The sequence below is a fragment of the Brachyhypopomus gauderio genome, chromosome 11, assembly GCF_052324685.1.
Source record: "Brachyhypopomus gauderio isolate BG-103 chromosome 11, BGAUD_0.2, whole genome shotgun sequence".
In the NCBI taxonomy this organism is placed as follows: domain Eukaryota; kingdom Metazoa; phylum Chordata; class Actinopteri; order Gymnotiformes; family Hypopomidae; genus Brachyhypopomus; species Brachyhypopomus gauderio.
In genome coordinates, this window is record NC_135221.1 from 15,883,627 (window position 1) to 15,898,454 (window position 14,828).

The 14,828-nt window shown below is 48.4% G+C and overlaps 1 protein-coding gene across 2 annotated transcripts in view; it reads right to left on the minus strand.

The window, feature by feature from the left end:
- Nucleotides 1-12,263, minus strand: part of lrp5 (low density lipoprotein receptor-related protein 5) — a 50,341-nt gene extending 38,078 nt beyond the window's left edge. Inside the window, exons 1-3 of one of the 2 annotated variants that reach the window (XM_077022331.1) lie at nucleotides 12,015-12,262; nucleotides 4,792-4,992; nucleotides 4,376-4,595 (exon numbers count right to left, since the gene is read on the minus strand). In XM_077022331.1, the coding sequence (XP_076878446.1) occupies nucleotides 4,376-4,595; nucleotides 4,792-4,992; nucleotides 12,015-12,096 (503 nt within the window). In that variant the 5' untranslated portion in view covers nucleotides 12,097-12,262. Of the gene's footprint in view, nucleotides 1-4,375; nucleotides 4,596-4,791; nucleotides 4,993-12,014 lie in introns of both variants that reach the window. The other variant, XM_077022332.1, reaches the window with a different exon arrangement.
- Nucleotides 12,264-14,828: the final 2,565 nt, after the last annotated feature.

A 14,828-nucleotide genomic window follows, 5' to 3' on the forward strand; every position in this document is an offset into this window, starting at 1 on the left:
TGCCAGCAGTCACTTTTCTGTGTGAAGATGAATAGAGTCTAAATAGGCATCTCCGGGTGTCAGAACAGAAAAAGTCTTGAGAGGATGGTGCACAACACAGGCTCAAAATACCCGCAGCCTTTGTGGCCACGTCTCCTCACAGCACCCCGAGTCTGTGTGGCCACACCTCCTCACAGCACCCCTAGTCTGTGTGGCCACGCCTCCTCACAGCACCCACAGCCTGTATGGCCCCACCTCCTCACAGCTCCCACAGCCTGTGTGGCCAGTGGCCACGCCTCCTCAGGGCACATCTGAACTGAGGGGGCATGATCACACGATCTGCTGGTCCTTTACGGTGGCACTGCAACACCCCTTCATCAATATCCCGGTTGACCACACCTCCATAGAACAAAATGAATTTGAGGTGGAACCTCAAAAATGAAGAAGTCAAACTGAAAAGTTCAGGTTTCATTTTAGGCTGTAGTGTGTCGAGTTCAGTTTTCAGCTTAGGCTGTAGTGTGTCGAGTTCAGGTTTCATTTTAGGCTGTAGTGTGTCGAGTTCAGGTTTCAGCTTAGGCTGTAGTGTGTCGAGTTCAGGTTTCATTTTAGGCTGTAGTGTGTCGAGTTCAGGTTTCAGCTTAGGCTGTAGTGTGTCGAGTTCAGGTTTCATTTTAGGCTGTAGTGTGTCGAGTTCAGGTTTCAGCTTAGGCTGTAGTGTGTCGAGTTCAGGTTTCATTTTAGGCTGTAGTGTGTCGAGTTCAGGTTTCAGCTTAGGCTGTAGTGTGTCGAGTTCAGGTTTCATTTTAGGCTGTAGTGTGTCGAGTTCAGGTTTCAGCTTAGGCTGTAGTGTGTCGAGTTCAGGTTTCATTTTAGGCTGTAGTGTGTCGAGTTCAGGTTTCAGCTTAGGCTGTAGTGTGTCGAGTTCAGGTTTCATTTTAGGCTATAGTGTGTCGAGTTCAGGTTTCAGCTTAGGCTGTAGTGTATCGAGTTCAGGTTTCAGCTTAGGCTGTAGTGTGTCGAGTTCAGGTTTCAGCTTTAATAATAATAATACATTTTTATTTATAAGCGCATTTCAGGATACTCAAGGACATAAAAACATAACATAAAACATAAAACATTCAAGTAAAATAGATATAAAACTAAGTAACAAATTAAAATAACAAATTCATGAAAGCAATCTCAAAAAGATGTGTTTTTAAGTGCCTCTTAAAAACATCCATTGATGTACATGTACAGAGATATAGAGGGATTGAGTTCCATAATTTTGCACCATGAACACAGAAAGCTCTTTGACCAAACATGCGCAGCTTAGCAGAAGGAACTGAGAGCAGACAAGCATCAGTGGAGCGGAGAGAAGGAGAAGGACAATATCTTGACAACAGAACACAAACATACTCAGGTGCCAAGACACGCAAACACTTAAAAACCAAGAGCAGAGTTTTATATTGTATTCGATATTGTACTGGAAGCCAGTGCAATTCTTTCAGCTTTGGGGTTATGTGTTCACATGTACTAGTGCGTGTGTACAGCCTAGGATGTAGTGTGTTGAGTTCAGGTTTCAGCTTAGGCTGTAGTGTGTTGAGTTCAGGTTTCAGCTTAGGCTGTAGTGTGTAGATTTCAGGTTTCACCTTAGGATGTTGTGTGTAGTGTTCAGGTTTCAGCTTAGGCTGTAGTGTGTAGAGTTCAGGTTTCAGCTTAGGCTATAGTGTGTAGAGTTCAGGTTTCCGCTTAGGCTGTAGTGTGTAGAGTTCAGGTTTCAGCTTAGGCTGTAGTGTGTAGAGTTCAGGTTTCAGCTTAGGCTGTAGTGTGTCGAGTTCAGGTTTCATTTTAGGCTGTAGTGTGTAGAGTTCAGGTTTCAGCTTAGGCTGTAGTGTGTCGAGTTCAGGTTTCATTTTAGGCTGTAGTGTGTAGAGTTCAGGTTTCAGCTTAGGCTGTAGTGTGTAGAGTTCAGGTTTCAGCTTAGGCTGTACTGTGCACAGGTTGGATATGTTACAGTACTTAATGCAAGATCAACAAGTGTTTAATCTTGCCCCTTGTCAGCAGGTCAGCCAGTTTTCCCAGACAGACGCTGGTTTCCTCATTAGCACTGGCAGAGCCGTTGTGCTCATCACTCTGATGTTGGTGTCCGCTGGGTTTACATTGGGGGAGGGGGGTTCTGTTGGGCATATTAGCACAACTTCCTCCAGCATTAGCGTTTGGGCTCTTTCATACTGTCACCAACAGCAACAGGCCCCTCGCCCAGCACACAGTGCCCCATGGCCTGTGCTGGACCGGGTGTGCGAGGAGAGGGAGGGGCCATGCTGAAACGCAACAGAGACTCCACCCACACAGCACCAGCACTGCAGGGTTGGTCTGAGTCAACGTGTAGTCACTCGTACACCATTGTCCTTAACACCAAACCCAGTATGAACAGACACAAAACCAGTATGAACAGACACAAACCACCAGGCCGCAAAAAGCATCTGTCCAGGAGAGAGAGAGGAGAGAAAGAGAGAGATAGAGGGGGAAAGACAACAAGACGGAAAGAACAAAGAAGAGAGGAGAGAAATAAACACCCATGACTCATAAAGCTGTGCCCTTGAGCTCCGCCCACAAGTGTCACCGCCGGCCAAGCTTATCAGGCCTGATGGCAGGGAAGAATTCAAGCGTGCAAAACCTCAGCACCCAGGCTCCCCCGGGGCTCCGCCCACAGGACCACCCTCTCTCCAACGGCTCTGGCACATTCTTCTCAATTAAGCACATAAGAAACATAGCAGCAGCTGCAATTACGCTCCGCCACAATAAAAGCCCCCGAGGCCAACGGCTGTGATGGCATTCACACTCCTCACTATGGCACTGGCTAAAGCAACAACTTCTGAACGTAGGGAGTGCACAAGACAAACAGCACCAACCGACCAAAATCATCTTTACTAGAGAGAGAAGACTGTGGAAGTCGGAACACACAACTACAGCAGACGCCAGCCAACCAGCAGAGCACAGAAATAGCAGAGAAGTTCCTAAGTCTTGTTGAGGCTGTGCTGATAAACGAACTGATACAGTCATGGCTAGACAGATCCTTCTGAATCTACTGCCGAACATGTAGCTGGTAGTCACTTTGCTCAAATGTTGAAGGGGATATGAATGTTCGCCAAGCTGGGCAGATGTAAGTAATTAAAACAAAGAAGAAAAGGGGAAGAAGAGGAGAGAGGGAAAGGAGGGAGAGAGGAAAAGAGTGAGATAGTAAGGGAGAGGAGAGTCTCATTATGCACAAACATAAACACACGGCCATGGGGGGTTTGGACACACACACATATCAGAAGGGATTAACCGTGGAGCCCGGGGACGACGTGATCTGGAACGTGTGTGCAGAGGGAACTGTTCAGCTCCAGATCTTAAACACAAGGTCCAGATCTTCAAGATGACACACCTTCCAGATATCTGGATACTCAATGCCTTCCAGGAACCAGAACATAGCTCAAAGACAATGAGGTCAAGCACCTATGTATAGAGTTCGATCAAAGCTACAGTCTAGTGGAGTGAACGTGAGTGAAGGATACGTCAGGCTCCGTGACACCCGCTGCAGAACACGGAGGTGTTTCTTTTGGCTGAAGATCAACAATCTAATGCGTGAGACACGAGGAGAGACACATGCAAAAAAGACATGCGTGTGACACAAGGGAAAGACACGTGCAAGAGAGACATGAGAGACAAACACACGTAAGAGAGACTCGCGTGAGACACACATGCACGAGAGACACGCATGAGACATGAAGGAGACACATGCAAGAGAGACACGTGAATAAGACAGTGAGAGGGGCACAGAGACCCACAAATGAGAGAGGTGCACCAGGAAGAGAGACTCACACGAGGGTGATGGATAGGAGAGTGATGTGTTCTCTGGAGAGAGAGTCACAAGATAGTCGTGCTGGAATGAGATGCTATCTGTACAAGCTCCCAGTGAGACCTGTGAGACTCTAGAGGTTCTGAAAGGGCCTGAAGGTCTGTAGTTTAGCAGTGTCGTCCAGCCCAGACCCAGTACCAGACCCAGTACCAGACCCACGACTTCACAATCTCCCACATCCTCTCACAAGGTAAATATGCTACAATAGCCAGGCATCTCTCCCAGCACTGCCATGACGACGTCTTCTGAATTCCAGAAAGCTCACGACTGAATTATCATCATAACAACCACCTGGGGTACTACACACTGTTCAGAGGTCAGAGGTTAAACCACCTGAACTTTTACACACAGCCCTCGCCTTACACACGATGAGGATGTCCTCACCTGTCTTACAAACCACAAGGACATTCTCACCTTTCCTACCCATATGCACGTGTGCGTGTGTGTGTGTGTGTGTGTGTGTGTGTGTGTGTGTGTGTGTGTGTGTGTGCGTGTGCATGCGCACACTCCACTCACCGCTGTGCAGGGTTCAGTGCTATGGCCCGCGGCTGGTCCAAGTCCTGCCAGAACAGCACCTTCCGGGACGTTCCATCCAGGTTGGCCACTTCGATCCGATTGGTCTCAGAGTCGGTCCAGTAGAGTTTACGTCCTAGCCAATCACAGGCGAGTCCATCGGGGGAGTCCAGGCCTGCCACCACTACCGTCTGCCCCACGCCCAATACGGCCTCCTTCACAGCTGAAACACAGCAAAGCCATTAGACTCTCCTTATCAGCACCGCATTCCACACGCGCCTTGTTCTCCCAGAAGACACAGAACCTCTATCACTACCGAGTTCAGCCCTACTGACTTTGACACAACTTTCAGTTGACAGCGTGTACGTGTAAAGTTTTCAGTGGGTAGACTGGTCACAGTAGGTCTGTGTAATGCTTACAGTTGGTAGACTGGTTGTAGTAGGTCTGTTTGATGGCCTCTTCGCTGACGTCTGTCCAGAAGATGAGTCCCTCGGTAAACAGGAAGTCCACAGCGGCCGCGTCCTCCAGATCGCTCACCACCACCGCCGACTCAGCACGGCCTGCTTCCGCATCCACCAGGCGGACATCACGGCGGTTAGCGAAGAGCAGGAGAGGAGAACCTGCAGGCGTACACACACACACACACACACGCGCACACACACACGCACACACACACGCACACACACACATCACGGCGGTTAGCGAACAGCAGGAGAGGAGAACCTACGTGCACGTACACACGCTTGAACTGAACTTGGTCATCATGCAGAACCAGTTGTGAACAGAACCACGGGTGTTTCCCCAACATACCATCCCACCCACCCTGCCGGGACCGGACCTGTGCCGCCTCTGTCTGAAAACACCGCCTTCCTCCAAATCCACGTCTCTTCACCTTCGTCGCCCACACACTTCGTCGCCTCCTCTATCTAATCGTTTGTGGAATTGCGTTCCAAAGTGAGGCTGTCTAAGGTGGCACTGCTGCCACAGCAGAAGGATGTACACCACGTGACTATGATAATATAATAATAGTTATTACATTGTAATTAGGATTATAATCTGTCCGTTAGTGTTGTGGGCCTGTGCCGAGGCTGTGGGCCGGTCCTACAGCAGGAACTAAGTCCTGGGGTGTTTATGAGAACTTCACGTCTTCTTTAGCTCAACGCAGCCTTAAATGTTCACAACCACAGTGCAGTGGTGGAGCATAAACCCCTGACCAGTGTCAAATGAAAAAAGACCCAAAAGGAGAGTTTAGAAACAAAATCTAAAATTAAAGTGAAAATAAATATATGAAAATAGTTCTCAAGGTCTGTTCAGAGAAGCTGTGGCATCTAGAAGGTGAGCTGGTCCAGCGCATGTGCACACACGCACACACGCATGCACACACACACACACACATGTGATCAAGTCCAGCAGCAGGATGCTGGATCAGCTGTGTGTACACACCTGTACAGCAAAGCCCAGCAGGGGCGGTCTGTGACAGGTAACGCTGTGTGACAGGTAACACTGTGTGACAGGTAACACTGTGTGACAGGTAACGCTGTGTGACAGGTAACGCTGTGTGACAGGTAACACTGTGTTGTGGCTATCAAACCCCCCCCCCCCCCCCCTCTGGGTTGGTGGGTGGATCAAAGTGGACCTGCTCCGTTTCCAGTGTGGCTCCGCCCACAGACATCAGAAGCCAGGACACAAAGGCACGGCAGCTGTGCCAGGAGCAGCCCAGCCACTCTGCTCACGCTCCACCCACCTCCACCCTCCTGCCTGCAGCGCCTCACGCATCCCTGTGTGCTAGCGGCTAACAACGGTAAACTGCTGGGACAGCACAATCTCACTGACCACAGCAGCACTGACCACAGCAGCACTGACCCTGCAGACAGACATGGTCAGGAGCGAAACTGGGGCAGTGTTTCCACACCTCAAGACTCAAAACCAAAGGAGAACTCCATGACTTGAAGCGTGAGGAAGAAGGTCAATCTTTTGCAAGATTTTCAGTTCTTGTTTTTTGTGTGGAAAATAAATCTTTGATGATTTTTAAAAATTATTATTATTGTTTGGATTGAAGTCAATGCACCAAAGACCACCGTGATAAAAGAGACTTGAATACTTGTGTAAGCCAGCAATGAGTTGTACCTCTTGTTCTCACTGCAATGAAGGAGCATGACAGAGAAAAGAGAGATAGTATCTCCTCAACAGCTGCGCTTTTTACGAGATCTCACACACACACACACACACAAACACACACACACACACACAAACACGTGCCTGTGGACTGGACAGGGGAAAAGCCCTCATTCATTCAAACCAGCAGAACCAGGAAGATGCATAACAACTACTACATATGTGTGCGCGTACACACACACACACACACACACACAAAACAGCTCTGAGCTGAACCTGAGTGTAAATGCTTTTTCCAAACAGAACTGGAGCGCTACATTCATACACATGCAAGCACACACACACACCCTGCCACAGAAAAATGAAACACACACTCTTGTGTGAGGAAACAAAATCTTAAACTACATAGTCAAACTAAAGGTCAAATGCATGTGCTGATTTTACAAGGACTGCAGAGGAAAAATTGCAACTCTAATCTGAACCCAGTACAGTGGCAGAGTGAAATCTGATCATGGATTAACACTCCTGGCTGCAGAAACACAGGGCTAGAATCAGGTGAATTCCACCACGCGCCCCTACAACCAATCAGCCTGAAGCACACGGTGAGGGGAGGGGAGGAGGTGTGGCTTCAATCACATTTACATTTTAGATATTTGGCTGACACTCTTATCTAAAGCGATAATTTTCAGTGTAGGAGAGTGTAGTATTAGGAGCCTTGCCCAGTGACTCTTACTGGTATAACACCCTGGTCCGAGGACTTTTACTGGTATAACAGAGCCTGGTCCGAGGACTTTTACTGGTATAACAGAGCCTGGTCCGAGGACTCTTACTGGTATAACAGAGCCTGGTCCGAGGACTTTTACTGGTATAACAGAGCCTGGTCCGAGGACTTTTACTGGTATAACAGAGCCTGGTCCGAGGACTCTTACTGGTATAACAGAGTCTTGCCCGAGAACTCTTACTGGTATAACAGAGTCTTGCCCGAGGTCTCTTACTGGTATAACAGAGCTTGGCCCGAGGACTCTTACTGTTATAACAGAGCTTGGCCCGAGGACTCTTACTGTTATAACAGAGCTTGGCCCGAGGACTCTTACAGGTATAACAGAGCCTGGCCCGAGGACTCTTACAGGTATAACAGAGCCTGGCCCGAGGACTCTTACTGGTATAACAGAGCCTGGCCCGAGGACTCTTACAGGTATAACAGAGCCTGGCCCGAGGACTCTTGCTGGTATAACAGAGTCTTGCCCGAGAACTCATACTGGTATAACAGAGTCTAGCCCGAAAAACTCTTACTGGTATAACAGAGTCTAGCCTGAGGACTCTTACTGGTATAACAGAGTCTAGCCTGAGGACTCTTACTGGTATAACAGAGTCTAGCCTGAGGACTCTTACTGGTATAACAGTGCCTGGCCCGAGGACTCTTACAGGTATAACAGTGCCTGGCCCGAGGACTCTTACAGGTATAACAGTGCCTGGCCCGAGGACTCTTACAGGTATAACAGAGCCTGGCCCGAGGACTCTTACAGGTATAACAGAGCCTGGCCCGAGGACTCTTGCTGGTATAACAGAGTCTTGCCCGAGAACTCATACTGGTATAACAGAGTCTAGCCCGAAAAACTCTTACTGGTATAAGAGAGTCTAGCCTGAGGACTCTTACTGGTATAACAGTGCCTGGCCCGAGGACTCTTACTGGTATAACAGAGTTTTGCCCGAGGACTCTTACAGGTATAACAGAGCCTGGCCCAAGGACTCTTGCTGGTATAGCACTGATATAGCAGAGATGGGGAGTGAACAACCCCAGTGCCCCACGAGAGAGGCAGTGTAGAACCCACACAGAGACAGAGAGGAGATCTAAATCTAGACAGAGAGATAGATAGAGAGAGAGAGAGATAGATAGAGAGAGAGAGAGAGAGAGAGAGAGAGAGAGAGAGAGAGAGAGAGAGAGAGAGGGAGGAAAAGCACAAAGAAACAGCAGAGCTGTAGCAGTTTATCCCCTTCTCCTCCTCTCATGGGGAGGGCTGGGTTTGGGGGGTCAGGGAGGAGGGGCCTGGGGTGCAGCAGAACTACAGAACAGGAAAAGGCCCTTTAAAAACACACCCCTCCCCCAACACTACCAACCAATGCTGTTTTCTCTGGGATTCTGCCTGGGATTATACCTGACCTGACCAGCTGAGTGAGTAAGGTGCATTCCTACTGTGATATCGGTCATTAAAATTACTTAATATTTATATTGATTGCATAATGATTGATTACATAATTAAAATCAGAAATGGATTCATTTGTTTTTAATAATAACACATTTAAAAAGTAAATCCCCACTCTGGAGCACTATATTTCTTTAGCCATTGACTTCACAAACTAGCAGGTCACCAACACATCCTCATATATACCCCCCCCCCCTCACACACACACTTCTGGTTGACCTTGTGTATGCTCAGAAGAGAGACTGTAGAGTTTCTATCTTGACCACTACACCCCACATTTCAGTATTAGACTACGCCAGGCTGTGATTACACACTGCTCAAAGTTCATGTTTACCTTACCATGCAAATACAAATACCCACAGAACACAGATCCAGAACTGGATTGGACAGGCTATCACAGCACAACAAAATATTTATTCTAATGCATTTGCATTACTGCAGTGTTCTGTAAAAAACCCTCACACATTCTCTCACTCACATACTCATATATATCACATACATGTGATATTCCTATGTTCTGTACCTGCTATGTGTGTAACAACCATTTATTATGCCTGCTGTGTGTGTGTGTAATAACCATGTCATTTAGCTGCTCTGTTGAATTACTGAATTAGACCTTCCTTACACCCGTAAGGAAGGTCTGGAATAGTGGTGTTAAGCTAATAGAGAGAAAAGACTGCCTCGCTTGTCTTTCATCTGACAGAGATGGTTCACCTCTAAGTTTATCATCTTCGCAAACAGGACACTTTTTTATTTTACATAAATTAAAAATTACCTTCTGTCAAGTTTCCCCGTCACGTGAGGATGTGAAGTGTGTGTGGCAACTTTTCTGACGTCCTTACTAAATTCCTCGCGGACATGGCAGGCATGTCTAATGGATGTGGATGTGTACCAAACAGGCGCGAGGACAAGATTCACGTCCGCACGCGCTAAACACGCGACGACCTCTTTTAATCGTAAAATTTCACAACCACATTCACTCAGGTTGTGTTCGGATTTACAGTAGTGCCAAAGTGACAAGAGGTTATTTGATTTTCGTTTTTGTAAAGACACATTTTAAGTAACGGTATTTTGGGGATTCCAACTAACCATTTTACCTTTTTATAACTATTTTCAAACAACTGACCAACACAGAAGGTGAAACTTTAAACACACAATACCATGCATGTTTAATGTCAATATGTCCCCATGTTTACATGTAAACGTGTCATAAAACACTTCCAAAGATATATTAAACACTTCCAAATATATATTAAACACTTCCAAAGATGTATTAAACTAAAACAAACAACGGTCTCATCAGCTGGCGGTCAGCTGTGAGCGGGCTCAAGGCGCCACACAGCCCACAACGTCACTCCGCGCGCGAGAGCCGCGCAGCCACGCGGAGCAGAACGCAGGCCGTTCCCCCTGCACGCGCAGGAGAGCGCGAGAAAGAGAGGCTTTTCAATGAGAAGCGACAGGCGACCCGTCTCCACGAATCAGCATGCTGGACTTTTGTCCCCGAGACATTTGATTAAGAATTAACCGTGCAGCGGGGTTTACGCCTCCAGTCGACCGCAGTGGTCCAAAAGACTCACTCGACGATGCAGAATGAGCAGCGAGGGAAGAATGCGTGGCAGAGCAACATTATAAAGATGGTGAAACGGCATGGAGACGAATTAATACTTAAATATAGGCTAAAAATAATCAAAACCAACCTAAACGTTCTAAACATTATTGAAAGGTTTCTCGGGCATGTAGTTAAAAATGAAATTACGACGTTCCTAAACGTGCTAGCCAGAATAACAGAACAAATGCCCTGAAAATCTGATTGTGGATATTAAACGATGAAGCGTGCTGTGCGCACACCCGCGTGTTCTCGCTGCTCTTAGCGCTGAAAGGTTGCGCACAAATCATAATGTCGCCCGAGGAAGAACCGGGACTGACTCAGTGTTAGAAGAACCTGCGGTAATAAAAACGATTGGAGTCACAGCACTGGATGTTCGGCATTAGTTCGAAACTTAGAATTGCTTTCTGAACTGTTGCGAAGGGCTCAAATCACCAGAGACAGTCCCAACTGTCCCAACTCCCATCTGTGAACTAAAACGTGCAAACAAACCGAAATTGAGTTTACGTGTCACTGTCTGATATGAGCATTTACAGCACATTCAGAAACATCAGTGTCGGTTCTGCTGCGGTCCCGGATACTCAGTTATCGCCCAATACATCCAGCCCGACTTTCACCCAATTTTGTCTTTCAGTAGCTACAGTGCAATGTCCAGGTAAGAGATACGGAGTGACAGTCCACATGTACAGCATCCACACACCCGCATCAATCATTCGTACCAACACACTTGGGTCACTAAGGCAGGTCCGTATGGATCTCTCACCGAACCGAGGAACCAATTCTGAATTTACGTCGCCTGATCACGTTAGGTGTGTGAATATGTCTGCACACTCCGATATGGGTTACTTCTACTATGTTGACACAGGCCTATTCAACAGGGTATAAACCAGTAAAGCATTTAGATGTGATTGGGATTAAGACATAAATACAAAAAACTTTTATAATTAACCACCTTCTTCGGTCAAACGGACAGACACTAGTATGTCTCAACCGACCAAAGATCTTCACTTTTGTTAAATAGTTTTACATGAATGAATGCTTCGCTAAATCAGGCCCTCGTATCTGCTGTCCGGAAATTTGCTACATTCAGATTTCTAAACACTCTCAAGCCTAGAGTCAAATAATTTTGATCCTCGATACTTTAGACAGTAAACTGTTAGGAAAACGCGATGGTAAACAAAACACGGTTTATTATTTCGTATATGTCGTGTGTGTGATGACTTGAGTCTCTTCACACGGGCTCGGTTTCGCTCCATCTGACACCCGACACCGATGGATCGCAGACTGAACCGCGGCCTGGAGAACCTGCGCCAGGAACATCTACGGTGTTTCATCCAAGGAGAAGGGTCTCACTTCAGACTCACTAAAGTAACCACGGCGGTGCAAAACAAGCCGAACTTCCTTCCAAAGTTGCAATCGAGAACCAGAACCTGAAAGCAGCCGATCAAACTCGAGATAAACAGCGTGGAGCCGGAGAGACTCGGTCAGCCACACATGGAACTATGAACTATTGAGTTTCGTCCACCTACTAAAAGTATCTAAGCGCGCCTTAAATAAGTAGCAGGTAAATGCAGGCGAATGATCCTGCCACATTTCGGGCCAGGTAATCCGAACTCGGAACAATCGTATACGGTGCAAAGTCCTATATTTCCAGGATCCATGTTTGGAGTTCACCACCTTCGAGTGTAAAATCCGAACAAAAGTAGACTTGACTTACCGTCAACCAAAGTCAGACTGCAGCACACCAGCAGTTCCAGAAGTACGACCTCCATTACAGGCGATCCTCGCTTCACCCCCATACCTCCAGCTCCATTCTCCGAGGTGTTCGCGATTAAAGAAACTTTCAGTGCGACTTTACGTCTCAGCGACACTTTCGTCCGAGCAACACTCTCGAGCTCCTGCGCTCGCGCAGCCACGGGGGGATGACAGCGGAAACCGGCTGACGTCACCGACCGGACCGGACTAAATCAGGATACGAAGCCGAGAGTTTTTACACACTACCTACAGGAATGAAACAACGGAAATGTGGTGAATCACCGACTGTAACGCTAATCCCGACATGTAAACACGACATTAATACGACCGTGTACGCCTGAAGAAGATACAATGACAAATAGAAGCGGGAGGGAAACTGAAATTTCACTCCAATTTTTAATTGATAAAGTTGTAATAGTAAGTGCCGCTGGTTTTAAATGTACTTTGTGTGCATTACTTTCGGTGTTGCTCTTTTTAAATGACAACAATAATTGTTGTTGGTGGACTAAAGCAGCATCAGTGATATATTTTTTCTAAACATTGCTTGTCAGACCTAGAAGAAATCAAACAGCGGTGAAAGCGGAGTGGTTGGAGAGGGTAAGAGAGACCCCCGTGGTGGGGGAACAGGGTGGGGGAACGTGGTGGGGGAACAGGGTGGGGGAACGTGGTGGGAGAACGTGGTGGGGGAACAGGGTGGGGGAACGTGGTGGGAGAACGTGGTGGGAGAACGTGGTGGGGGAACGTGGTGGGGGAACGTGGTGGGAGAACGTGGTGGGGGAACGTGGTGGGAGAACGTGGTGGGGGAACGTGGTGGGGGAACGTGGTGGGAGAACGTGGTGGGGGAACGTGGTGGGGGAACGTGGTGGGAGAATGTGGTGGGGGAACGTGGTGGGAGAACGTGGTGGGAGAACGTGGTGGGGGAACGTGGTGGGAGAACGTGGTGGGGGAACGTGGTGGGAGAACGTGGTGGGGGAACAGGGTGGGGGAACAGGGTGGGGGAACGTGGTGGGGGAACATGGTGGGGGAACAGGGTGGGGGAACGTGGTGGGAGAACGTGGTGGGAGAACGTGGTGGGGGAACGTGGTGGGAGAACGTGGTGGGGGAACGTGGTGGGAGAACGTGGTGGGGGAACAGGGTGGGGGAACGTGGTGGGAGAACGTGGTGGGGGAACGTGGTGGGGGAACAGGGTGGGGGAACATGGTAGGAGAACGTGGTGGGGGAACAGGGTGGGGGAACGTGGTGGGGGAACGTGGTGGGAGAACGTGGTGGGGGAACAGGGTGGGGGAACATGGTAGGAGAACGTGGTGGGGGAACAGGGTGGGGGAACGTGGTGGGGGAACGTGGTGGGAGAACGTGGTGGGAGAACGTGGTGGGGGAACAGGGTGGGGGAACAGGGTGGGGGAACGTGGTGGGGGAACAGGGTGGGGGAACGTGGTGGGGGAACAGGGTGGGGGAACGTGGTGGGGGAACGTGGTGGGGAACCGTGGTGGGAGAAGTGGTGGGGGAACATGGTAGGAGAACGTGGTGGGGGAACAGGGTGGGGGAACGTGGTAGGAAACATGGTGGGGGAACGTGGTGGGAGAATGTGGTGGGAGAATGTGGTGGGAGAACGTGGTAGGAAACATGGTGGGGGAACGTGGTGGGAGAACGTGGTGGGGGAACGTGGTGGGGGAACGTGGTGGGGGAACAGGGTGGGGGAACGTGGTGGGAGAACGTGGTGGGGAACCGTGGTGGGAGAAGTGGTGGGAGAACGCTGGCACTCCGTTCTGCTTCACAGCCACATTATTCGACACAGGCGGGACGTGACGGTACGATTGTGCAAGGGCAACGTTGCAACTTGTGGTTACAACGTTGCAATGTTTGATTTAGCCTGTAAAAACATCTCAGTGAAAACATCTCTCGCCGCTTTTTTTGGCATCCTGTGAGACCCGATTTGTGTGGAGCTCTTGGTCCAGTTCTACACTTTAGACTAGATTTGTGTCTTCACTCTAATATAAGTGAATATACGTATGTAGTGCTTGAAAATTAGCTGCAGAGTTGAACGAGGTGTGTTAGATGAGGTGAAGAATGCAGAAATGTGGCAGGGGTCCACTGGTTTGAAGGGCTCTGTTTTTTAGGATGTTGGAATCAGAATGGAAAAAAAAAGATTTATTTGGAAATGAAAACAAAAATTCAGACCTCAGATCTTTGGGGGGTGGTGGGGCTTGTATTTATGTTTTGTGTTTTTGGCTACATTCCGCTAAGGTTCTCTACTGAATATTCCATTCATCATAAATATAAGTGCTAGTAACGAGGACAGTCTAGGAATGCTAGTCATTAGATTGTTATACTGAAACGATTTTGTTATAGAAACTGAGCTTCATTATGTCTGGTTGCTTTTAAATGTAATCACAATAAAACATTGTCATAAAAGAGAAAACTACAATCACAACCACTTCTGTTGGTCTTTTTTCATCGCTCTGGAGGTGCTGTGAAGGTGTGGGCTGAAACCTGAATCCTGGCAGAGGGTGAAGGACTCCCTGGGGTCTGTTCTGGTTCTGGTTCGGTCCAGCTGGCTTACACGCCAGGCTGCAAGCATAAGCACATGGGTTGCTGGGGCGTGCGTGAGGCCGTCGGTAGTGCCCATCCCGGAGGAACGCAGTGTAAGGAACCCCTCTGTACTGTCACCTGTATAGCACAGTCTCATGCTACCCACAATCCCTCTCCCAGTGCCTTAGCCTTCACTCCTCCTGCTATTGTACTCGGAGTGAACACATCTAAGCCTGTTGGTGAGAAA